Raw genomic sequence first — 25,568 nt, 5'->3', positions numbered from 1 at the left:
CCGCTTCTGTTTCCATAGTAACGTTTACAAAATGGCCTCCTGAGAAACGAATTGTGCAATTTGTAAAGGTGAATAACACATTAATTAATTTTTATTTTGTTTTTGGTAATTGATAGGTTTGAATAATTTCTTGAGCAATACTTATACGGCAAATCATCATTTTTATACTATGTTCTTTTCTCTGTAAAATTACTGTCATTGGGAAATGAGACTAGACTTTAAAAATTTTGTCATTTCTAATAGTAATTAGCCTATATGTAGGCTATATAATATTATATTAGACTTTTTAATGAAGTAAGCTTACATAGCTCAGTCGATTAATGGATTATATGACATTTGGGTCCCACGACATTTCGAACTGCCAGCTTTTCACCTCGGTGACCTCGGACACAAAATTGAAAAAAATATCCACGACATTTCGAACTCGGGAAGGTGACATTTCGGACTCGGGAATAATTTGAAAAGAAAGTTTGAACACAACAGAACAGTCAAATCAGTTTATGATAAGCCAAACACGATTTTAATATTTCAGTAACGTATTGAATGTTTTATAAGCTTAATATGATTCATTGTATCTGTATCCTACTATTTTTGAATTATATATTTGATATAAAAATAAAAAAATAGCCGATGAATTTATATGCAATAAGCCAAATCATCTAATCAAACAATCCATCCGCCTGCACTTTGAGATGCATTCCTCGACAAGCATGCAATAAAAGGCAGTACCAATCGATAATGCTGGGTGTTGCTACTGCAGTCACGATACTATACATACTGCGATTCAGGTGCTACGATACGATTTGTATCCTGATTCATAACCAGGTCAATATTTACCAAGAAAATAAAAGGGGAAGCGATCATTTTTAGTCATGCCACTGTTGTAGATATAAAACTGTTTTATATCACGATATTGATGTTGATAGGGATCAAAATAAAGACCAAACCAATTTAAGAGTGTTTGTACCTATGGATAATATTATGTGACATGGATAATTAAGAGTGACAGGTTACTTACTGAAGCAACAAAAAAACGTGAAGTAAAATCGTGAAAAATCAATTTGACAGCGTCTCGCGTTACAATACGTGAATCTTGGGAAGGTGAATTTTGATACATCTTTCCCCAGCGGCCAGCATTAGGCTTTTTTATGCCAATCAGTACTGGAGTTTGCAAGTTTTCTGAACTTTGAGGGTTGCATCACTTTCTATATAGATGATCTCACAGTTGAATTATTTACATTTCCAAAATTTGGAAGTTGTGCCCAAAGTATGGCTGAATATGTGTACATTTTTTGTAACACCTGTGAACAATTGTCATCAACCACCACTATAGAGAAAGATGCATCATACTAACTGTAACAATACCAAAGTGGTATAATGACATATTCCTTATTATTATCTACCAGGATTATGAGATTGATCAGCTTATTATTTTTTTTAATTTTAAAACTATTGCAATTTCAGATAAATTTACAAAAATGGTTAGCATACCAGATTGGAACAAGATAACTGGCTTTCAGGAGGCCAGTAGACAGAAAAATATCAGTTCACTTGAGAGATATTACAGGCAAAGAGATGAAGAAATTATACGACAGGCAGAAAAACAAGGCTACTTTGTCATACCTTCTAAAGAATTCATACTTAATAATAGTAAAACAGAAAGAAAATGTAAAGACTTAAATAAATTACAGTTTATAAATCTAACAGGGTTACATTTACGTAAACCTGGAGATCTTAGTTATTGTGTGAATGTTACCATCTGTATTCTTCACAATAATTTCCTGACTAAAATTGATGGGTTAGGTGCATGTCGACATCTCATTAAATTAGATCTTCATGGAAATCAGGTAAGACATTAACATTTGTAAATTAATTTTATTGTATCATCTGCTGTAGAGTACAATGTTGGCCATGATAGTTTTTCTAATATAGCCAAATTGTTAATTTTATACGCCCACATTTTCATGGTGGACATTTATTGTCGTCGCCCCTGTCCGTCCACAATTTGTTTGTGGACACTGTAGAGGTCACAATTCTGTCTGATTTTGACGAAACTTGAAATATAGGTTTATCTCCGAAAGATCTCAGTTCCTTTCTTTATGGATTATGGCCCCTGATTGTACAAAAAATCACATTTTAACCTTATAACATGATTCTGAGCAAAATCACGTTTTTTTAGCTTGTGGTCTCTCTAGAGGTCACAATTATTATCTGATTTTAAAAAATGTTCAAATATATTAACGTTACACCCTAATGAAGGCTGAGTTCGACAAAATGGCCGCCCCTCGTAAATATATGGAATATCAAGGTTGTGGACCCACTAGAGGTCACAATTTTGATCTGATTTTGATGAAACTTGAAATACATGTTTATAACCCAAAGATCTTGGTTCTCTTCCATAATCGTGCATATCAGATTGTAACTTCCTGAATTATGCCCCTTGATTGTACGAAAATTGTGGTTTTTTTTAGCTTGTGGTCCCCTCTAGAGGTAAATAAATATATGTATATATATATCAAGGTTGTGGACCCTCTAGAGGCCACAATTTTGATCCGATTTTGATGAAACTTGATACTGGTATTTATAACCCAAAGATCTTGGTTCCTTCCTTTCGATATTCGCACATATCGGATCGTAACTTCCTGAATTATGGCCCTTGATTGATTGTACGAAAAATCACATTTTTAGCTTATGGTCCCTCTAGAGATCACAATTTTTATCCGATTTAAAAAAAAAGTTTTAATATATTCACTGTTACATCCTAATGATGGTTGAGTTCAAATTTCCTGAAAATCAGACCAAAACTGCCGGACAGAATGGCCGCCCATTGTACACAAATAGTGTAAATATATGGTGAAGGTTGTCGACCCTCTAGAGGACACAATTTTGATCCGAATTCAATGAAACTTGAAATATATGTTTATATAACCAAAGATCTTGGTTCCTTTCGATATTTACGCATATCGAACCGTAACTTCCTGGATTATGGTCCCTGATTGTACGAAAAATCACGTTTTTAGCTTGTGGCCCCTCTAGAGGTCAAAATATTTATCCAATTTTAAAAAGCGTTTAAATGCATCACTGTTACACCCTAATGACGGTTGAGTTTGAAAATTGGACTGAAACTGCCTTACAAAATGGCCGCTCCTTGTAGAACTAGTAGAAGAAGTCACCATGTTTATCCGATTTTGATGGAACTTAAAATATATCTTTATATTCCAAATACCTCAGTCCATTTCGATATTCGCGTATTTCAGACCATAACTTCCTGGATTATGGCTCCTGATTGTGCGAAAAATGTTTTTTTTTTTGCTTTTTTTTTTAGTTCTCTATCCATCTCTTTCAAAATGTGGGCGTATCTTGCCTGGCAACCTCTGGTATTCTCGTCTTTGAAATATTAATAGTTTTGTTTAAAGTTATATTCCATTAAAGGAGCAGTCTCAGAATTTTTTTTATATTAAACGGCCAATCTCGATTATATTTTTGAGAATAAAACTGCTGAATTTTGTGTTAAAAGCTCTTAAAATCCGAGCAACTAACTCAATATACCTGATACATTTTTAAACAACTTGAACCTGTTAATAACATGTAGCTGAAATTTACCTTTCGTTTTGAAGTACAGTACATGGGTTATGCAATAGACCTCTAAAGGAACGGCAATAGATTATCAGGTCACCAAAAGCAAAAATGGACCTTAAATCAGCGGTTTTGACAGTCACGTCCAAATGACTCAATATTTTGAGCTGAAATTTTGAGACACGGTAATATAAATACTCCATTCCTTTAAATTTCATACGTACACAGCCTTTTATTCCTTACACTCTGTTAAAAACGGAACGGTGTAGTACTACCGGACTTCTTTATTTGTTGTGTTTGTGATCGTAAATAACACTACAGTAATACTGATTTCCCAACTTTATTACTAAGTTGTACTGGCTTTTCAGATTCCTCGTTCTCAATGGTAATGACTGGTAAGAATTTCTGGGTGAGCTCTAATCTAGCTCTCCTCTACACCCTAATTTATACCCCCTACTTTTTCCAGGTCTTCAATAACCTTGTCGTGAATTTCCACGCCATATAAGGAATAAAACTCTTTATTTCCCACTAATAAGATAGGAAACATTACCTATTTTTGGTCAACCGACCATAGGTCAATAAACAGCTAGAATTTGATGACTATTTTGACAATATGATTATAATTTAACTAAAACATCACTGTTTTTTACGAACAACTATAACCACGTTCATTTAGTACTTATGATTTGACTTTATAGACAAAATTGAAGAGACAATTTTATAAAGAGCCAAAATTGTCTCAAGGGCCATAGTGCTACAATGGTTCCTTTAAAATAAATTATTTGACATTGAGACAAACTCTTGAAAGACTTCAGCCCAGTACTTTGCAACTGTATTAATATTAAGCTGTTTTCCTGCGCCCAAGTTGGTGATAAGTCCCCAAATTTCGCGCTATGGACGATGTACGTGGCTGGATAGAGATGAATATAGTTGATGAAGTTATAGTGCGTGGCAAATGACCTTCGTAATTAGCAAACAAGTTATGTGATCCCATTTAGCAAATCTAGAAATCATTTCCAATGAGTTCAATGTTTGGATTTGAAGATAATTAGTAGGCTAAATGCTGGCTCGATATATCGTTAAATCGATGTATCGTGAGATGATGAATTGATGTATTAGTGTTGTTTTTTTTTTTATCACTTTAGTGAGTAACCTATAATAACCTATCCACGTCACACAATATTATCCATAGGTACACAAACACTCTTAAATTGTTTTGGTCCCTATTTTGATCCACATCAATATTGTGATATAATACAGTTTTATTTCTTTGACATCGGCAGGAATAAGAATATCTATTATTCATTTATCCTGTTGTTTTCTGGGTAAATAATGACTTGTTTATGAATCATGATATGAATCGTATCGTAGCACATGAATTGCAATACGTATCGTATCGTCAGTGCAGTAGCAGTACCCAGCACTATCGATTGGTTCTGCCTTCTGTGCAGTGGCAATACCCAGCTGTAGTATTAATTCATTGGTATTCGACTTGCATACATTTGGTAAACCCACATTATCAACAGGTACACTGCGAAATCTGTTTGCTCTTTAATGTATCATTAGACATTGTAACATGGACTGGAAATCTTAGATTGTTTTCCCTCTAGTAGATTGGGTGGAGCTTAACCGTGCAATAACTAGACATGTTCAATGTTATTGCACACTTTTGCTGGTTTACACTAGTTTTAGTAGAAATCATATAGAGAAGTGGGGTAGGTTTTTCCTGCAATAACAATATGCATTTGAGCAGTTGTTAATGTTACAAGTCATTTATAGCGCGCTTCATTCGTTAACAGGTTTAAATCCCTCAGCCTTCGGCCTCTGGTTAAACCTGTTAACTCATGAAAGCTGTGCTATAAATATAACTTATTTATAACATGAAAATGTTTTTTACTCTCAGCTCAAATGCTTTTTCTTACCAGTACATATAAATTCCGCTTAAAATAATTCTTTCAATTTATTTCAGCTGGCTTATCTGCCTGGGATGCCATTTTGGTCTGGATTAAGAAAGCTAAGAAGTTTAATTCTACATGATAATCCATTAGCCAGATTTGATATACTTCATGATCTGAGTGTTTGTCCAAAATTAACCATTCTCACTCTCTATGATTCACCACTATATCTGAAAAAAAATTATCGTCACCATGTCGTAAACAGTATCTGGACCCTAAAAGCTCTTGATAATTACATTATCTCAGATGAAGAAATAATTGAGGATGCCGTTTTCGGACCAAGATTTGCTGCCATGGCTCCACAGTTTAGATTAAATTTATGTCCACGATTAAAAAAGGTAAAAATGGGCCAGCAGTTGTAATTTATGCATGATTGGCTTCCATTATGATCTATAACTCGACTGATTTTGATAAAAAATAAAAAAAAGAGGCCATTACTAACTTTAAAATGGTTTTTTTTCAAAATAAACTTTAGATTGATTGTTTAGTACAAGTTTACATTATCAACACACATTGTTTATTACTAGTTAACATAACCAGTACATAATGCCATTTAGATTGTGAATACACATAGATTAATTTCTTGTTTATCACTAGTTAAAACCATCAATACACATACCATACTCATTTATTGTTTATTAGTAGTTAACACTATCAATACACATAGACTCATTTATTGTATATTACTAGTTAATTCTATCAATATTCATAGACTCATTAATTGTATATTACTAGTTAACAGTATCAATACACATTAGGGGTGGTCCTTATTTTGCAAAATTTTGAAAAGTTAACTTGTCTACGATATTACCCTTGGTGGAAGTGGACGTAAAACTCCAGGAATGAACGAACGAAAAGTTTAGGAGCTACCCTCAATTTATGTTCTAATTGATGAGAAAAAAATGGAAAACAGGTCCACCCCAATACGCAAAGACCCATTTACTGTTTATTACCAGTACTTTAGATAACTCTATCAATACACAGGACTCAATTATTGATTATTATTATTACTACTAGTTAACACCACCAATATTGCACATGTATTGTTTGTTACTAGTTAACACCATCAATACACATAGATTAATTTATTGTTTCTTACTAATTTAGTCTGTGAATACACACAGACTCAAGTAAAAGCTTCCAATACTAACATCTTCAATATTATTATTGAACACTGAAATTTGATAATCCATTTTAAGGATTTTTATTACACCCTTGATTTGAAGAACGATAATTATTAGGACTTCATTACAAGCTTGAATAATATTTTCCATATATTGAATGTTATTTTCAGAACAGTACATACAAAGATGAATTAGAAGCCTTATTTATTACAGAAGCCAAGATGAATTTTCTGCTTTCTCATTTTTCGCCAGTTTTAATCATACAAAGATATATAAGAGGATTCATCACAAGACTAAGGTAATTTATCTCTCATGATTTATATCTTCTGCATTCATTAGAATTGCCTAGAGCTGGGTGTTAATTTGGTTATTCGATATAAAATTTTGACAGAAATAAATATTGAAAAAATGTTTTTCTTTTCATGTTATTTACCATATTTTATTGTTTAATGATGAATAAATAGTAATAAATAACGTGAAAATCTCCCAAGTGTTCATTCCATGAAGTTAGCAAACACTGTTAGAGCTTTGTTTAGGCCTACGCCACGTGACTTCTCACTTGCTTTTTTTCCCTGACCATTAGAATCATTTCTGCTACTGTTCAATTTTCTATGTATCTAGATGAATTGTGTATACTGATGCTTTGATTTTTCAAAGGAATCATTGATTTTCTTACCGAAATGAATTTTAATAAAGCCGAAATATAAATAATGCCAACTATGTCGAGTATATCGGTAGACTGTCAGTGTGTCATTGCTGTCTGTGATCCGATAAATCGCCATTTGACTTAGTTTATGGACACTTTTTTTTTAAACACTGACATTTTATAGTTTAATTGGGTGTTATTGTGTTATAAATGTAAAATTAATTTCCAAAAAGACATACGCTTGAATTAAAATTAACAAGTCTGCATGGGTAAAAGAATACCCATTTTATGCCCCCTTCATATGTAAATAATCTTATTAAATCAACTTCTCCATAATAATTAAATCAACTTGTCCATAATATCATAATTAATGTATTGGAAGTTAAAATTGTAATAAACAACAACAATAGGCCTATAGACTAACATTTTTAGGAAGTCTTCGTGGCTAGATCCTTGTTTGTAAATACTATATATTTATGCGTAAAGATACATTATGGGAGATAAGATAAAGAGATGGCAGTTCTCGCTATAATAGTTAAAAACTAGACAATGTAAAGGTAATTTGCTGGAAATTTCAGTCAAATTGATCCACTATGAGCTGAGAAAGAAGCAGGTGAAATTTTTGCATAGTCTCGGTCATCATTACTAAAATCATTAATATAAACAGCATAGTCTCAATTATCCACTTTTTCTGATTTAATTATCAATAGCCGTTAGCGGCATATAGGAATCTAATCCAGCCAACATTGAAGGCTAGCCTTGACATCGAGAGTTTATTATGGTCTGGATAAGTTAATTAATGTCTAATTGATAATTTAGATAACATTTCAGGCCTAAAGAAAGACTTGTAATAAGCAGATTTTGCTCTTGCATAATGCATGTTTAATAAAATTTCAAATAATATTGACTACAAAAGTTCAAGTGAATACTCAGAAGTTATGTCCAACCTTTTTATGCATGTTTATTTACAGTTAAAGGGTGATAAACAAATTACTGACATTTTATAAAATAATGCGATATACTGATAATATTGCAATATTTGTTTCCAGGGATATCACCCAGCTCTAGAATCGCTTATGATTGTACATGTATGTGCTGCTTTTGAGTATTTCTGCTGTCTAATTATAATTAGTTCTTGAATTTATTCCATTTTTATACGTCCACATTTTTGTATTTTAAATTTATCATATACTGGCCGCAATTCTGAATGGATCATCTTAAAACTTCATGTAATCCTTATAGCCTAAGGGTGACAACTATTGATTTTGGTGCATGTCCTGACCCCAGGGGCAGAGCCATGCCCAAATTTTGTGTTTACTGTTTGAAGGCTACATTTCTGAATGGAACTTGGTATACTAATTCCTTATACCCTAAGGACGGCAACTATTGATTTTGGTGCATGATCTGCTCCCCTTGGGTGGTGCCACACCCACTTTTTATTAATATTTTGTCTGTAAATAATCTACAGGTTGCAATTATAAGCAGATTTGGATCCAATTCAGTATGGTCCATCATAGGGTTTTACCTATTTATATTGGTCCATGTCCAACTGCCGGGACAGCCATGTCCAATTTTTGTGTTTTTTGTCTACAGACTGGAATTCTGAACAGATCATCTTGAAACTTGGCATATTTATTCCTTATACCATAAGGATATCAATTATTTAATTTGGTGCATGTCCCGATCCCCAGGGGTGTAGTACTACACCCACTTTTTGTTAATTCTTTGTCTGTAAATACTCAGGTTATTTTTTGTTAATATTTAGTCTGTAAATTTGGCAAAACAAACTCAACACGTAGCCTTCTTTGCTTCTTGTTATATTACAGTCATTGCAGCCATTTCATATTTCATGCTCTTCATTCTTAAAAGTACCATATCAATCAAAGCAGGAATGTGGACGAATATTGCAGCAGTAGCAATGCTCTTGTTAATTGTTTGTTAAATATTTAACTACTACTTGCATATATTTTCTCTATGTTCTTTTTGGATTATGATTTAACCGTAATTGGCAAAAGTCATTCATAATAATACATGGCGAAATGAGTGAATTAATAAAATAGGGTTTAACTTCCTACTTTTCGGCACAGGTCTACCCGGCTAATGAATATGGGCATATATGCCACACAGTGTGCTATGCAGAAAATTTTGCCCTGACAGCAAATGAATTCAAACTGTCAAGAGTTCTTTTATGTGCATGCCAAGTCGCCAATATGTTTTTATGACCACTGATAAGTGTGACAAGGGACAACCACAGCTGGGAAATCCAGAGAGACTTTCTCGCCAAACACTGTAATCAAACCCTAGACCTTCAGGTTAGCAAGCCAGTGCCTCACCAACTGAGCCACCGTGGCTCCCTTAGCGAAATGAGAAGTCAAGTCCAGCCAATTTCTTAAACGTGTTATTTGACTGTACTATAGTTGAACAGCATAAAATTTACAACCAAAAAATAAAGTCTTATTTTAATTAGACCACATTTACTGATTTGTTTAATTAATTTCATGAGAGAATCATTTTTAAGTAACATATTAATCAGATAATTTTTAATTTAAAAATGGAAAGAATTTGCCTCGTTTATTCTTGTTTCTAGTTGATCCACAAATAAAGTTTAGATAATGTGTTTTGGTTTAACTGTTTTGTTAGTTTATAATGAACACATCAGAATTTTGAGTGCCACAAAGTACATCTCCTCTATGCATGCATAGCTAGATATTAATTTCATTTAAGTTTACTTAATATTATTCTGTACTAATAATTTTGTATCTTTCTATTTTCAGATTGGGACAGATATCTAAGTATCATGGTTTGAAACACACAACTTCACATACTGTGGATGGAATTCCTCATCCACCTAGTTGTGCGATCACAGTTCCTCATGCGGCCAGTGCACATGAAAGTATGCCACATTTTAACTCACTCATAAAACTACCACAGCTCGAGTCGGAATCACAACTAGAAGCTACTCCAAGAGTACCAAAGAATCAAGAGGTAGGTGTCTATGAGCAATTGAGCATTATAACATTTCAATTAAAGACATTGAGTAGTCTTAAGATGCGCACTAACATTCTTTATATGTAAATATTCTACTGTCGAGTAGTGCACTGAAGTAAATATTTACTTTTTGGATCCGAATTGTTTTATTTTAAAACTTGTTGTGGGCGTATTCAAAGAATACCTAAAATTTCATTCGAAGGTAAATAATAAACAAAGATTTAAAAAACTTTAACTTGATATTTTTTAATGTTTTTGGTGTCGAAACGTCGCTTATAACCTCTACTTTCAATCTACAATTGGGATTATCGATAATCTTTTTACCAGGAACTTAATGAATTTCCAAGAAAACTCATCATTTTTTTGTGTTTCCATGGATACCAGACAAACCATGGTCTATAGCATTTAGCATTGTTCACACCAAATTTCATGAAAATCCATGCAGGCCTGAGAAAATCAGACTTTTGTTTTCATCAGCACCCTTTATTATCATGCTTTTGGGCCAAGCTTTAAGATGTGCATTTTATTTAGAGTACTCAACACCCTTAAACCATATCAAAGTTACAGCTATTTTTCAATTACATTTCACACACTGTGGTGAAGAGTTAGTGTACCCACAATACTGGATTATGTTTATCTTGATTTAAAGAGGAATTATCACTTAAATGTATATTTCATCAATGGATTGGCAGTTTTGTTGCAAAGTTTGCACACACAATACCATTTGTATAACCAAACCAAGTCTAATGCACAAAAAAAGATTACCAGTCCATACTGTTTATGGCAAGGGTTTTACATTTGGCAAGGTTTTTACATTTATGGTAAGGTTTGTCGGTGTTTGGAAAAATTGAAATTTATGAAACATTTATGAAGATATGAAGAAAGTACATTCTACAAGATTTTATTCTGTTGTGTTTTTCATCACAATTAAGAGTTCCAAAAGATATTGGACTTTAGGATTTTAAAAAATCAATTTACAAAAATATCTTATCACCACACCCTTATCGCTTCAATGGTATGTACCACTACTACCCCACATTCCACAAGGTTTTCAACTTTTGGTTTGTGGTGTTTGTTACCACAAGAGTTCCACAAGATGTACATTTCTTCTCAGCCCCCCCCCCCCCCCCCACCACCAAAAAAACCCCAATAAATTATTTTGAGAAACTGTTTTTTGATAATCTAAAAATTTTAACTTAACCACCATTATGTAGTTTAATTGCTAGATGATGAATTAATGCACATATGCACAAAACTATCAATCCATTGATGAAATATACATGTGCAGCAGTGATGGGATTTCAAAATTTTTCTTGTTGAATATTTTTACCGAAAATAATTGGACATAACTCTTATCGTTTTTTAAGGAGGCAGCTTTAGACCACACACAAAAATCATGTGTCAACAAAATATTTAAATTCGTATGCAATAAAAAAATAGGTGCACCTAGTTATTTTTCATATTTAATTCCTGTACGGTATTCCAATTTTTGTCATTAATATTCCTACAAAATGATGTCGTACTACGATAGAATGAATAGCTTGCCGACCCGTACCTGTTTCAAATTCCTCCAAAATTACTATATATTTTTCAGTAGAAGTAGGTTTTTATTAGGTCGATGCCTTGATGGAGTGTATACTTTCGTTACATCAGTACCTTGACTAAATTCAATAATGAACATTTTCTGCTCAGGGTAAGCAGAGCGATAAGCAATTTGATTGGGTGAGATTTTGGAACACAATAACTTTCCTAATTAAGGTAGAATGTTCAAATTTGTGTAGGTGTCTATTATTACTTAGGTGAATGTCTTGACAGAATTCTATCATGCACATTTTCCACTAAGGCTTAGCAGAGATAAGCAATGTGATTGGTTGATGCTTTTGGGCATGATAACTTTGGGCATGATAACTTTGGTTTTAATTAACTGAGAGCTATGAAACTCGGAGTATAGATTCATTATATCATTACCATGACTAAGTTTGATGAGAATTTTTTGCTTAGGCTAAGGAGCGATAAGCAATTTGATTGGTCAAGACTTTGGAACATAACAACTCTGCTTTTAATTGAGGTAGAATGTTTAAACTTGATGTTGATGTTCATTAGGTGAATGTCTTGACAAAGTTCAATTATTAACATTTCCCGCTAAAGCTACACAATGCTAAGCAATTTCTTTGACTTTGATTCTATCTGAAAGAGAGTGATGAAATTTAGTGAATAGTTGATAATCAGTTTGATTGGTCGATACTTTTGAAAAAGATAAATGTGCAATCAATTAATATGTTTATCTATTTATTTTGGGATTTCGGCGGGAGACATCAGCCTCACTGTTCGCTTGTCCAAGTAACACACAAGCTAGAATAACAATGGCAGAGTCAGTGGTTGACACTTTGTCATTAACTTTATTGTGGGCTCATTAAGTAATTTGAGTTTGTACTTGTAGATATATTTTTCATAAATTAACAAAACAGAACACTATGCTGTCAAATATTTGATTTTAAAAATATCTAATTACAGATTGGTGATACTGACTCAAATCTAATTCCAATGAACAAACAGAGATCTGAGGAGATGGGATATCTACCTATGGTTCAAACGATGCCAGGTACAGCGACAAACGATTCCTCACCTAGACAAACCAAAAACATCTTTATTAATCTTGCTAAATTACACCAAGAAACATCGCAGATTTTACAACATGAAATCTCAGCCCTGGAGTTACAACGACAGTCAGAAATGGAGGAGAGAATGACTCAAATAGAATTGCGTAGGAGCAGAAGAGATAAAAGGGAGAGAAACAAATCACGGAAACCAATCAAGAGCATTAAGCATTTTTTTGGTCCAGTCGTCACCACAACATCTAGTCCTGTCCCAGAATATGCATTTCTACCACCAGATATCGACGATGATGCTCCCATTACACGATATCGTATTTGTGGGTTTAAGCCTAGAATAGCCATGATTGATGCCACAACAGAAATGATTTTAGCTCGTAAGGAAGCTGGGAATCTTGTCAGAGATGCAGAAGCTCAACATCACAGAAACATGATGGACACGCCCAAACCAAAAATTCATTTAAAGAAATTACCAAATAATGACCAAAGAATTTTCAATCGTGTTCATGGATCAATGGCTATGTCTTGTTTGTTTGCTGTACAGAAGGCATATAAAGAGAGGGAAAAAGCTGAAAAGGCAGCGGCTAAGATGGAACATATTTTAAACGTTCGTGATGAGAAAATTCGAGCAAAGGAGAGAATCCATCTCTATCATCAAGAGAAAAGAAATCGAGCGTTAAAACACAAAGATCAAGATCAAGCTAGAATATTAGAAACCATGGAGAATAGAGAAATTGATCGTTTAAATTATATTGATAAAAGACAAGATCTCATGAGTAAAACATCTGACATGTCAAGAAATCGTAGACAAGCTCTGGAATTTATTACTGAGTTCAACAACCAGCACACATCTGTTTCGAATGCTTTGATGAAACATGATCGCCAAACTCGACAAGATGATAAATCAGTAAACAAATTTGAGTTTGTTCAAGGTCACAGAACTGAGGAACTAGAACAACAAGAAACAGTAAAAAAATATCTTGAACATCGTCAATTGATGCGTCAAGGAGAAACCTCTATGATGAAAGATACTCTAAATTCACAGCTTCTTCAGGAAGCTAACGAAAGATTGTTCCAAGCACAGCAGCGAGTTGGTCATCTTAAAGCAAAGCGAGATTCTATTCAAGCTTTTTATCCACTCCCTCCTTCTACTGTTCCAAAAGGTGTCAGCACAGCTCCAGTTGGTTTAAGCAGATGGGAGGCAGGAGCTTTGTCATCTGCTGGTCGAATAGGTCGTCACCCAACAATGGTAACTTAAAAAACTTAATTATTCTACAACAAATATTTTAAAATGCTGTTCCCACAGGGTAAATTTCACTTAACACTGGAAACAGAAAACCATCTGGTACATGTTCATTGTTGTATTTTACAAATTGTGAAAAACTCATTTAGAGATTATGATGAAATGGCCAGCACTACCTATCACAAATATTGTCTGGCTTCTTACACACAAAGCAATTAAAGATAAATTGTAGCACAAATCAGAAATTTCCTTGATTCTGATTGGTCGAAAATTTGGTTGATTGGACAATAAACCCCCTCTAAATTATCAAGGCGAATTACTGGTATAAATATAACAGTGTAATTTTTTTACCAATATCTTCAAGAAATTCTGCACACATGACTATCACACCAATTTCAAACTTCATCTTTTATGAAAACACATTCCTGAAATACATAAAACAGTAGAAAATCAGTTATAAATTAATTAAAACCCTTTTCAGGTATCCTAAATTACATATTCGTAACTAGGCAGCGACAGTATGGGCAATTTTGTTTTCTTTTTTGGTAGACTCACCAATGTTTAGATGGTATTTTTAAATCACGCTTTGATCAAATTCTGACTAGCATGATCTGTCGCGTCTTGTGTTCTAATAATTCAAGCATTGTTAAATGAATAACCCCCTCTAAATACGAAACAGGAAGTGTTTATCTGCTAAGTTAAGTTTATTAGTAATTTTTATACACCCACATTTGTTTGTAGACACTCTACAAGTCAGAATTCTTAGCCGATTTTGACGAAACTTGAAATAAAGGTTTATCTCCAAGAGATCTCTGTTCCTTTCAATATTGGTATGTATTAGATCAAAACTTCATGGATTATTTCCCCTGATTGTACAAAAATTCACATTTTTAGCTTGGGGACACTCTAGAGGTCACAGTTTTTATCCGATTTAAAAAAACGTTCTAATATATCACTCTTACCTCATAATGATAATTGAGTTCAAATTTTGGACCCAATGACCACTCCTTGTACACAAATGGTGTTAAAGTATGTAATACCAAGGGTAAACCCTGTAGAGGTCACAATTTTTATCCGATTTTGATGAAACTAAAATATGTTTATATCCCAAAGATCTTGGTTACTTTCGATATTCGTGCATAGGACTGTAACTTCCTGGTTTATGGCACTGAATGTACGAAAAATCATGTTCTTAGCTTCTGGACCTCATAATTTTTATCCGGTTTTAAAAAACGTTTAAATATATCACCCTTAAAATATATGTTTATGTCCCAAAGATCTTGGTTAATTTCACTATTTGTGCATATCAGCCCATAACTTCCTGGATTGTGGCCCCTGATTGTACGTAAAATCGCGTTTTTAGCTTGTGGATCCTCCAGAGGTCACAATTTTTATCTGATTTAAAAAACCGTTTAAATATATATCACCGTTAAATCATAAAAACGGTTGAGTTTAAATTTCATAAAAATCTAGAGGTAACAATTTTTTCCGATTTTAATGAAACTTAATATATATTTGTATATCCCGAAGATCTTGGTTCCTGTAAATATTCACACATATCGGACTGTAACTTCCTGGATTATGGCCCTGATAGTACGAAAAATCTCTTCTGTTTTTTAGCTTGTTCTCTGTCCTTCTCAGAGTTTCTCTTGCCAAATTTGGGCGTATCTTGCATGGTAACTGCTGTTTTTTTAAAGATATATATTATTTATTTTGTTGTGTTATGTGATTTAAATATTATGTAATTTATTATTATTATGTGTAATAAATTAACTTGTTTTGATTGTTGATGATTTTGTTAATGTATGTGATATACTTGATGATGAAGTTAAGAATTTTGATAAAGCAGAAATGTGATGTAGTTTTTAAATGATTTGAAAATGTATTAAAATTAAAAAAACTAGAAATTAACCATGTTTACGTGTGTTATAAAGAAAGCCTAGCTACATATGCTAAATACTGGTACATATTTCAACATGAAATTCATATAATTCACTATTAAATACTCAAATAAATTTGGGTAATTTTAAAATGCATCTGTATTTGTTCCATTGATTGTTGATGATTTTGTTAATGTATGTAATATATTTAATGATGAAGTTAAGAATTTTGATAAAGCAGAAATGTGATGTCGTTTTTAAATGATTTGAAAATGTATTAAAATTCAAAAAAATAGAAAGTAGCCATGTTTACGTGTGTTATAAACAAAGCCTAGCTATGTATGCTAAATACTGGTACATATTTCAACATGAAATTCAAATAATTCACTATTAAATACTCAAATAAATTTGGATAATTTTAAAATGCATCTGTATTTGTTCCTTTTTTATACGCCCACATTGAAATGTGGTCGTATATTGTCGTCGCATCCGTCCGTCCGGAATTGCTTGTGGACGCTCTAGAGGCTAAAGTTAATATCCGATTGACTTTAAATTTATGTACAGTGTTTAAGGCCATGAGACGAAGAAGCCTATTGATTTTCAGTGATTTCCGATAATTACTGCCAGAGTTATGGCCCTTGATCACTTCAAAAATATTATGTACAGTGTTTAAGGTCATGAGACGAAGAAGCCTATTGATTTTCAGTGATTTCCGATAATTACTGCCAGAGTTATGACCCTTGATCACTTCAAAAAATCTTGTGGACGCTCTAGAAGCTAAAGTTAATATCTGATTGACTTTAAATTTATACACAGTGTTTAAGGTCATGAGACGAAGAAGGCTATTGATTTTCAGCAATTTCCGATAATTACTGCAAGAGTTATGGCCCTTGATCACTTCAAAAAATCTTGTGGACGCTTTAGAGGCTAAAGTTAATATCCGATTGACTTCAAATTTATATACAGTGTTTAAGGTCATGAGACAAAGAAGTCTATTCTTTTCAGTGATTTTTGATAATTACTGCCAGAGTTATGGCCCTTGATCACTTAAAAAAATATTGTGAATGCTCTAGAGGCTAAAGTTAATATCCGATTGACTTTAAATTCATACACAGTGTTTAAGGTCATGAGATGAAGAATCTTATTGATTTTCAACGATTTCCGATAATTACTGCCAAAGTTATGGCCCTTGATCACTTTGAAAATCTTGTGACGCTCTAGAGGCTAAAGTTATTATCTGATTGATACACAGAGTTTAAGATCTTGAGACGAACAAGTATGTTGATTTTAATGAATTTTTATGACTTGAACAGCTAAATCCATGATATTAAAAGTTTCGTATACTAAAAGTTAGCATGGCGCAGAACTTGATAAAAACCAAACAAATTCTAATGGTTTTCTGATAATTACTTCATGAGTTGTTACTCGTAATCAGATTTTAGTGTATTATAAATGTTTCATTACCGAAGAAAGTAAAAATATACAACAACACTTGTTGACTCCCCGGACGACTTAGCTGCTGTGGGCGTATGTTTCGTTGCCTGGCAACCTATCTTTGTTGTCAAAAGCAACGATTTGTAAAAAAAAAAAGATAGCACACCTGGAACATTATTGCTGGTAGGAAAGTCTGAAATGGATGAATGGAATGGAAGGCTGTGAAACACTGGATATCAATAGGGGCTCCACGTCGCATGTTACCAATGGTTCACAACAGATTAGATAAAAGATATTTAAATATTGCAGATTGTTCGCAAGGGCCATAACTCTAGAAATGATTGACAGAAAGTGTTGAAATTCAATAGGATTCTTCATTTTTATACGTCCACATTCATAATGTGAACGTATTATGCCGTCGCCCCTGTCTGTGTGTGTGTGTGTGTGTATGTATGTATGTGTGTGTGTGTGTGTGTGTGTGTCTGTGGTTCGCCTACAGGGCGCAATTCTTCATGGATTTTCTTCAAACTTGGTATACTTATTCCTTATACCCCAAGGAAGATCCCTATTGTTTTTGGTGCATGCCCGACCCCCCGGGGCAGAGCCACGCCCATTTCTAGTATTTGTTTGTTTGTCGTCTACAGGCCACATTTCTTAACTAATAATCTTGAAACTTTGCATACACATTCTTTGTACCCTAAGGAACATCCCTATCGTTTGGGGTGCATGCCCAACCCCCAGGGGCAGAGCCACGCCCATTTTCTTTTCGTGTGTCTTTGTGTCGCCTACAGGGCGCAATTCTTACTGGATTTTCTTCAAACTTGGTATACTTATTCCTTATACCCCAAGGAAGATCCCTATTGTTTTTGGTGCATGCCCGACCCCCAGGGGCAGAGCCACGCCCATTTCTAGTATTTGTTTGTTTGTCGTCTACAGGCCACATTTCTTAACTTATAATCTTGCATACACATTCTTTGTACCCTAAGGAACATCCCTATCGTTTGGGGTACATGCCCAACCCCCAGGGGCAGAGCCACGCCCATTTCCCATTTTCTTTTCGTGTGTCTTTGTGTCGCCTACAGGGCGCAATTCTTACTGGATTTTCTTCAAACTTGGTATACTTATTCCTTATACCCCAAGGAAGATCCCTATTGTTTTTGGTGCATGCCCGACCCCCAGGGGCAGAGCCACGCCCATTTCTAGTTATTAGATGCTACAATCAACAGGTCAAAAACTGTACAAGGCAAATAGTTGTACAATATTAGGGATTAATTTCCAAAGGAATTTGATGTGGTCAATGTTACCAACCCGTTTTACCCAGGATATCTAATTTTTATACGTCCACATTCATAATGTGGACGTAGATTGCCGTCGCCCCTGTCCTTGTGTGTGTGTCTTGTGTGTCGCCTACAGGCCACAATTCTTAAGTGATCATCTGCAAACTTTACATACTTATTCATTATACCCCAAGGATGATCCCTATTGTTTTTGGTGCATGCCCTACCCCCAGGGGCAGAGCCACGCCCATTCTTTGAATTTCTTTGTTTGTCATCTACAGGCCGCATTCCTTAACATATCATATTGAAACTTTGCATACTTATTCTTTGTACCCTAAGGAACATCCCTATCGTTTGGGGTGCATGCCCAACCCCCAGGGGCAGAGCCACGCCCATTTTCAATTTGTGTGTCTGTGTTTTGCCTACATATTTATTCCTTATACCATAAAGACAGCAACTATTTATTTTGATGCTTGCCCCGACCTCCTGGGGCAGTGTCGCACCCACTTTATTGTTAGTATTTTGTCTGTAAATTTGGCAAAACAAACCCGACACCTAGCCTTCTTTGCCTCTGATCATATTACAGCCATTTCATATTTCATTCTCTTCATTTTAAAAAGTACCATATCAATCAAAGCTGGATTGTGGACGTATATTGCAGCGTTAGCGATGCTCTTGTATATATTTGAATAATGCTTTTAAATTTCATACAGATCGGATGATAAATTTTGTCATTCACAAGGTGAAACAAACGAGCCATAACTTCAGAAGTAATTATCAGAAATTGTTGAAATTTGATAGGCTTCTCTGTTGTACTAATTCAAATAATGCATATAAATTTATAAATGATCGGGTGATAACTTTTGTCATTTGAGCATTCACAAGGTTCTACAAAGTGAAACAAGGGCCATAACACAAATTCTTAAAATAATTTGTCTCACCAATGTAAACAACATATATAAATTTCAAAACGATCAGATCATAAATGTAGTCTAGCTAGAGTATTCACAAGAAATTATGGATGATGGAGGCAATGACAATATACAAATACATCTCTATCACATTCACAAAGTTTTGCATAAAGAGAGTTAATCCTATAGACAATCATAAGAATCAATTGGTTCTATGTTCTCATTTTTCTAATTCATCACACTAGAAAGCCCATAAACTTTGTTGCACATTTTGCATAAAAGGCATGGGCCATAACCCAAAATGTTGTGGTATGATTTGCACCAAAATCGAGCTCATCCAAGATCTTTTGTTCCGGCGTGGTTTCCCCTAGTCAGTGATGCAGGATGGAGGGCCTGACAAGGACAGCTGTCTAGTCGTTCGGATGGGACAAAAAACCGAGGTCCCATGTACACATTGGCGTGCACGTAAAAGATCCCTTGGCAGTTGGAATTCGATGTAAGAGTAGGCCGTAGCGCTGCTGCCCGGGCAGAATTTCCCTCATAGCACACTGTATGGCGTATGCCCGTCTTCATTAGCCCAGGTTAGGAGCAGAACAGTAGGACGTTAAACCCCATTTCATTTCATTTCCAAGATCTTTTGATCCTCAACATCTGAATCCGACAAAAATTGTGGCCTTTGGAGGGTCCACAAACTTTGACCATAATTTCACATTTTCCGTAAAAAGGCAAGGACCCAAGATGTTGCTGTGTGATACGCATAAAAGTGAAATCATCTAAGATCTTTTTGGAGAGTCCACAAACTTTTGATACTCGACATATATTTTAAGTTTGGTATATGTATTGCAAGTGTTTCAAATCAAAATCAAGCTCATCCAATTCTTTTGATCCTCAACATGTGAATCAGTCAAAAATTGTGGCCTTTGGAGAGTCCACAAACTTTGTACATATTTCACATTTTCCTTAACAGACAGGGAGGGACCCAAGAAGTTGCTGTGTAATATGCACAAAAGCAAACTCATCTGCACGAACTGAGCCATAATGAAGACTAAAAGGCAAATTTTGCCTGGACAGAAATATGCACTACGGCCTACTTTTATTTTGAATTCCAACTGTCAAGGGTTCTTTTACATGCATGCCATTGTATAGGACCTTGGGTTTTGTCCCATCTAAATGACTAGACACTGACAAGGGGAAACCACGCCTGCAGATAATCCTGAGGAACTGTCTCAACAAACACCGGGAGCGAACCTGAGACCTCCTGGTTAGCGAGCCAGTGTCTTACTCCCTAAGTCACTGCGGCTTCCTACTTTTCTGCACAAACAGGCTAATAAGACAGGAATATGCCATAGCCTACAGCACACTGATCAGCAGTAAATATTTGAGAGGGATGACAACAGTGCGGTTTAATGAGCTCATGATATTAACTTTTTTCCATCTGCAAATTAAATTCTAAAACATTTTTTTGGAAGTTTAAGAAAAATAAAGGTGTTTGAATATATAGATAAAAAATATTTCTTATTTAGTGTCAATGTGTATATAAGAGTAAAAGGCACCATTCTGCCCGGACCAGTTAATGCAACAATGTCTTATGTAAACAATGCATGTGCTGTAGAGCCAATGATGGATGCTCTGTGATGTGACATCACCTGTACAAGCCTGTAGCTAGCCCAAAAATGTTGGGGGGGGGGGCAAGTGCTTGCCTACACTTGATGGTTCACAGCAAACGGCACTGTCGATGTGCCTCCCTTTGGAGAAGGTTCAAGGGTGCTCCCCCTCCCCAGGAAATTTTGGAAAATAGGGTTTGCATCAGAGGAATAAAATGACGGAAAATTTCAATTTTGAGGCTGAATTTGCGATATTGGCGTGGCGTATTATGATATTTTGATCTGAACATTATAAAAATTTGAAGGAAGAAATACGACTTTCGGGTACCTATAATAATTTATGAGAAAAACAGAAAGTTCGGAATCAGGTTAGAGTGCGACTTGTTTGAATTTTGAAGATTATTACGCCTAATACGGGCGTGAATCAATCCCCATCATGAATTTGAACTGGAAGATTTCCTACAATCTCCAGTTGGCTTTCTTATGGTAGATTTCTTCGGACGTCGCAATGCAGTCGGTTTCTTGGTCGGACCACCTCATGAGGACCAATTGACCATTCTGTGGTTACAATAAGATATACAAACATTCAAGAGCTTTCACTTAATTTAATTAAAAGATACATTATGGGAGATTCGATAACGAGTTGGCAGTTCTCACTATAATAGTTAAAAACTAGATAATGTAAAGGCAATTTGCTGAAAATTAAATTCAAATTGATCTACTATGAACCGAGAACAAAGCGATTGAATTTCCGCCTAGCTTTGATCATCATTACTAAAGTCAGTACGATAAACAGCATAGTCTCGATTATCCATTTAATTGTTAAATTGTGAAGGAAAGTTATGCAGTAAATGGGCTCACAATCCACTAAAGATCGCAGCCTAGCGATGCCATCTAGAGTTGATTATGGTCTGGATAGGTTAATTAATGTCTAATTAATAATTTAGATAACATTTCAGGCCTAAAGAAAGACCTGCAATAGACAGATTTAGCTCTTGCATAATGTATGTTTAAAAGAATAAATAAAAAATATAAATTTGGCACATTTTCGTTGAAGTAAGATTATAATATCCAGCCTATTCAGTATCATAGTCATCAATGGAAGAATATTTCCTTGTCTTTTTGTGGTATTTATTTTTATTGGTTCGGGAAGCATGGCTACTATATTTGAGCGTGTTACAGTGTCGGTATCTTCAACTATTGTCTCGATGAATGCACAGATGTGTGCTTTTTGGCGCTTATGAACAAATTTACTTCAAAGCCACAATTTTTATCACCATTCTTGATAATATCAATGCAGTCAGGGGCAGGGAGGCTAAGGGGGAGAGGTGTGCAAATGGTTCAAACATGCACGTTAGATCTATAAGATCTGTCATTGAGTGAAGTAGCGTGTTTCGATTCCCCACTTATACGTGACAAGTAGGGTCGCCTGTCAAACTTTGTGGGTCCTATGTACCAATTTGTTCATAAAAACTACACAGCCTATCGCATTATTTCGGCAAACATTCCCCTGTCTGTTGTTCTCTTTCTATTTCTTAGTATTATAGAACTCCAGATTACAAATTTGACAATTTTCATAAAAAATATGACCAGGACCTATATATATGGACCATGCCAATAGGAACTGACCTGCAGGTGGTCCATCGGTTCCCTGCACAGCATTTAAATATATATTTAGCTTTATTAACAGTATATAGTACAGTCAGTCGAACTGTGGCATTTGATTTTTAGTGTAAAGCCTAGATAACTACTACTGGTGAATTGATATGAAGCACATCTTGATGACACTTAGGGGAGGATGGATGGCCGAATGCTTAGCACATGCGCACTGTATCATAAGGTCTGTCATTGAATCAACTGGCGTGGTTTCGATTCCTCGGTTGTACATCCCTTAGCAAAAAGTCCTACAGAATACCAGTGTAGGATTCTATAGAAAATCTATAGAGTTTTTTGGGGGGCGTGTCCCATTTTCTATAGGATAAAATTCTATAGTATTCTACAGAATTTTGGGGGCCTGTAGGAAATAACGGCTCCAAATATTCTACAGTTTCTGTAGTGCACATCCTATATTTTTTCCTACTGATTTATGGAAAAATTTCTATAGGAAAATACTGTAGTATTCTATAGGTTTTTTTATTGCACTTTCTGTAGGAAATTCTACAGTTATGTATAGGAATGAATACTGTAGTAAGTAGTATTCTGTAGTTTGGAAATTGGGCCATAGTTTTATGTAGGAATGGGTACTATAGAATTCTATAAACTTTTTTTTTTATTAAATCTTATTTTGGGAATAAATATAGTTGGCCCATGACTTCTTCTAAATTGATAAGCTTATTTTTCTCTCGTGGATTATTCTAAAGTGATAAGCTTATTTTTTCTCTCATGGATTAATCTGAATTATGTTGATGATTCACCAGCCGGAACCATGAAAAGTTCTTTTCTTGGTAAAACTGAAATATAGGGAAAAGAATAGGTAATAAAGTTAAATAAATAACAAAATCACATAAATCTTATCTAATTAAAGTAATTTAATATTATTGTTAAGAAAGTAATAAAGTATACTTATCTTTCTATCTTTAATCGAATCTGTGAAAAAAGACCACCATTCTCTTCAGTTTCTTGTTAATACTAACATATTAAGTTGTTATACACTGAATTTTTGAATTTTAAATTCAGCCAATGGCCAAACAGATTTCAAGAGAGTACATTGGCTGTTAATTATAGTTTGTCGACAGGTATGCACGGTTGACAGAATCTGAGTACAGAATCTGCTGTAGTCATTAAAATCTAACTAGCAGGATCACCTAACAGTCAGACTGTGTTCAAATAAACTGTGTCTTTATTTCATTGACTTATCTGAAGAATAATTTATTATCTGATATTTTTGTTGTGAACATCTACATTTACTGGCATTTTTTGGAGGGTGGGGTGGGGAATTCCTTTGAGTGTCAACATGTATCACTATTTCATTCATATTATACACTATTTTATACTTTATATTTTATTTTTCGTGGTAAGGTTATTTTAGTTTGTCATTTGGTATCACAATAAATTAAGGAAAACTGCATCCAGGAAAATTATGTTGGAAACGTTTACATAATTTACACAAGTGCATCACTAAATTCTATTGTAAACTATAGTATGAATAAAAGACATCGCCAATTTATGAAATCTGTAGTATAGAACATTGTTTCTACAATATTATGTAGGAAACTATAGTAGGCTATTTGTTAAAATGGTTTAAGTACAGTATACATATAAATTCTTAGTTTTCAACAGAATGTCATAGACAACTATAGGAATATACTACTGACTTGAGACAATAATAGTTCTATAGAAAACTATAGTTTTTACCACCAAATCTATAGGAATCACAGCTGACAAGTTAGTTCTATAGCAAACTATAGTTTTTAGCACAAAGGCTATAGAAGACTGAAGGATTACTCAACTGACTCGAGGATACAAGTTAGTTCTATAGAAAACTATAGCAGCACCAATGAATCTGTAGGTTTATTTTTTTTTCCAATAGTTTCTTACAGTATTCTATAGATTTCTATAGGAAATTACACTTGGAAAATATTCATCTACCAATCCTACACAAAACTATAGTACATGATTTTGAATCTATAGTCACCTAAAAAAAATAGCATTCTATAGAATCACACAAACTTCTAATTCTATAGAAACCTGTACTTTTTCTATAGGACTTTTTCATAAGTGACAAGGAGTAGGGTCGCCTGTCCAACCTCATGGGTTTTCTCCGGGTCCTCTGGTTTCCTCCCACTGTTAAAGGCCCCTACGCACAAGCGAATTGTTGAAATAAAATTGAGCCATGTGTTAGTTTCGAAATGACCAAGTTTAATTGTGTCAAGTGGACTTAAACCAATTTCTCTTATCTCTCTCTGATGACACTTAATTACTTTGGGACATGAAAAATATTGCAAAATATTTTTAAAAAAAACCTTTTAATATGGTTAAATGTGTAGGCTACTGTGAGGCTGTGAGACAATGTGTTGATAGCACTTGGGGCAATGTATTCTAGGCCAGGTTGGTCAAGCCGTCAAGGTTAAATGAATGATTAATGAAGGCCTGTAGATTCGATTTTGCCATTCACATGTCTGATACAAGGGCAAGGGGTGGCCCATCGGTCCCATATGCCCAAACGATTGGAATACCATGGCAAGGGGTGGCCCATCGGTCCCATATGCCCAAACGATTGGAATACCATGGCGATTGGCGGTAGTTGTATTTCTGGTGTGATTTGAATTCCCAATCTGTGTATTATCGTTTCGTTTCATAAGCGATCCTTATTTCACTA

General features: G+C 34.5%; 1 protein-coding gene across 1 annotated transcript; it reads left to right on the top strand.

The window, feature by feature from the left end:
- Nucleotides 1-19: 19 nt before the first annotated feature.
- Nucleotides 20-16,450, top strand: LOC126808815 (uncharacterized). Its single transcript, XM_050533790.1, has 6 exons — nucleotides 20-68; nucleotides 1,465-1,847; nucleotides 5,546-5,869; nucleotides 6,826-6,953; nucleotides 10,076-10,286; nucleotides 12,804-16,450. The coding sequence occupies exons 2-6, from the start codon at nucleotides 1,479-1,481 to the stop codon at nucleotides 14,157-14,159; spliced, it is 2,388 nt and encodes a 795-aa protein (XP_050389747.1). The 5' UTR covers nucleotides 20-68; nucleotides 1,465-1,478; the 3' UTR covers nucleotides 14,160-16,450.
- Nucleotides 16,451-25,568: the final 9,118 nt, after the last annotated feature.

The sequence above is a fragment of the Patella vulgata genome, chromosome 1 (genome assembly GCF_932274485.2).
Source record: "Patella vulgata chromosome 1, xgPatVulg1.2, whole genome shotgun sequence".
In the NCBI taxonomy this organism is placed as follows: Eukaryota; Metazoa; Mollusca; class Gastropoda; family Patellidae; genus Patella; species Patella vulgata.
This window is presented reverse-complemented; position numbering and strand designations above follow the sequence as displayed.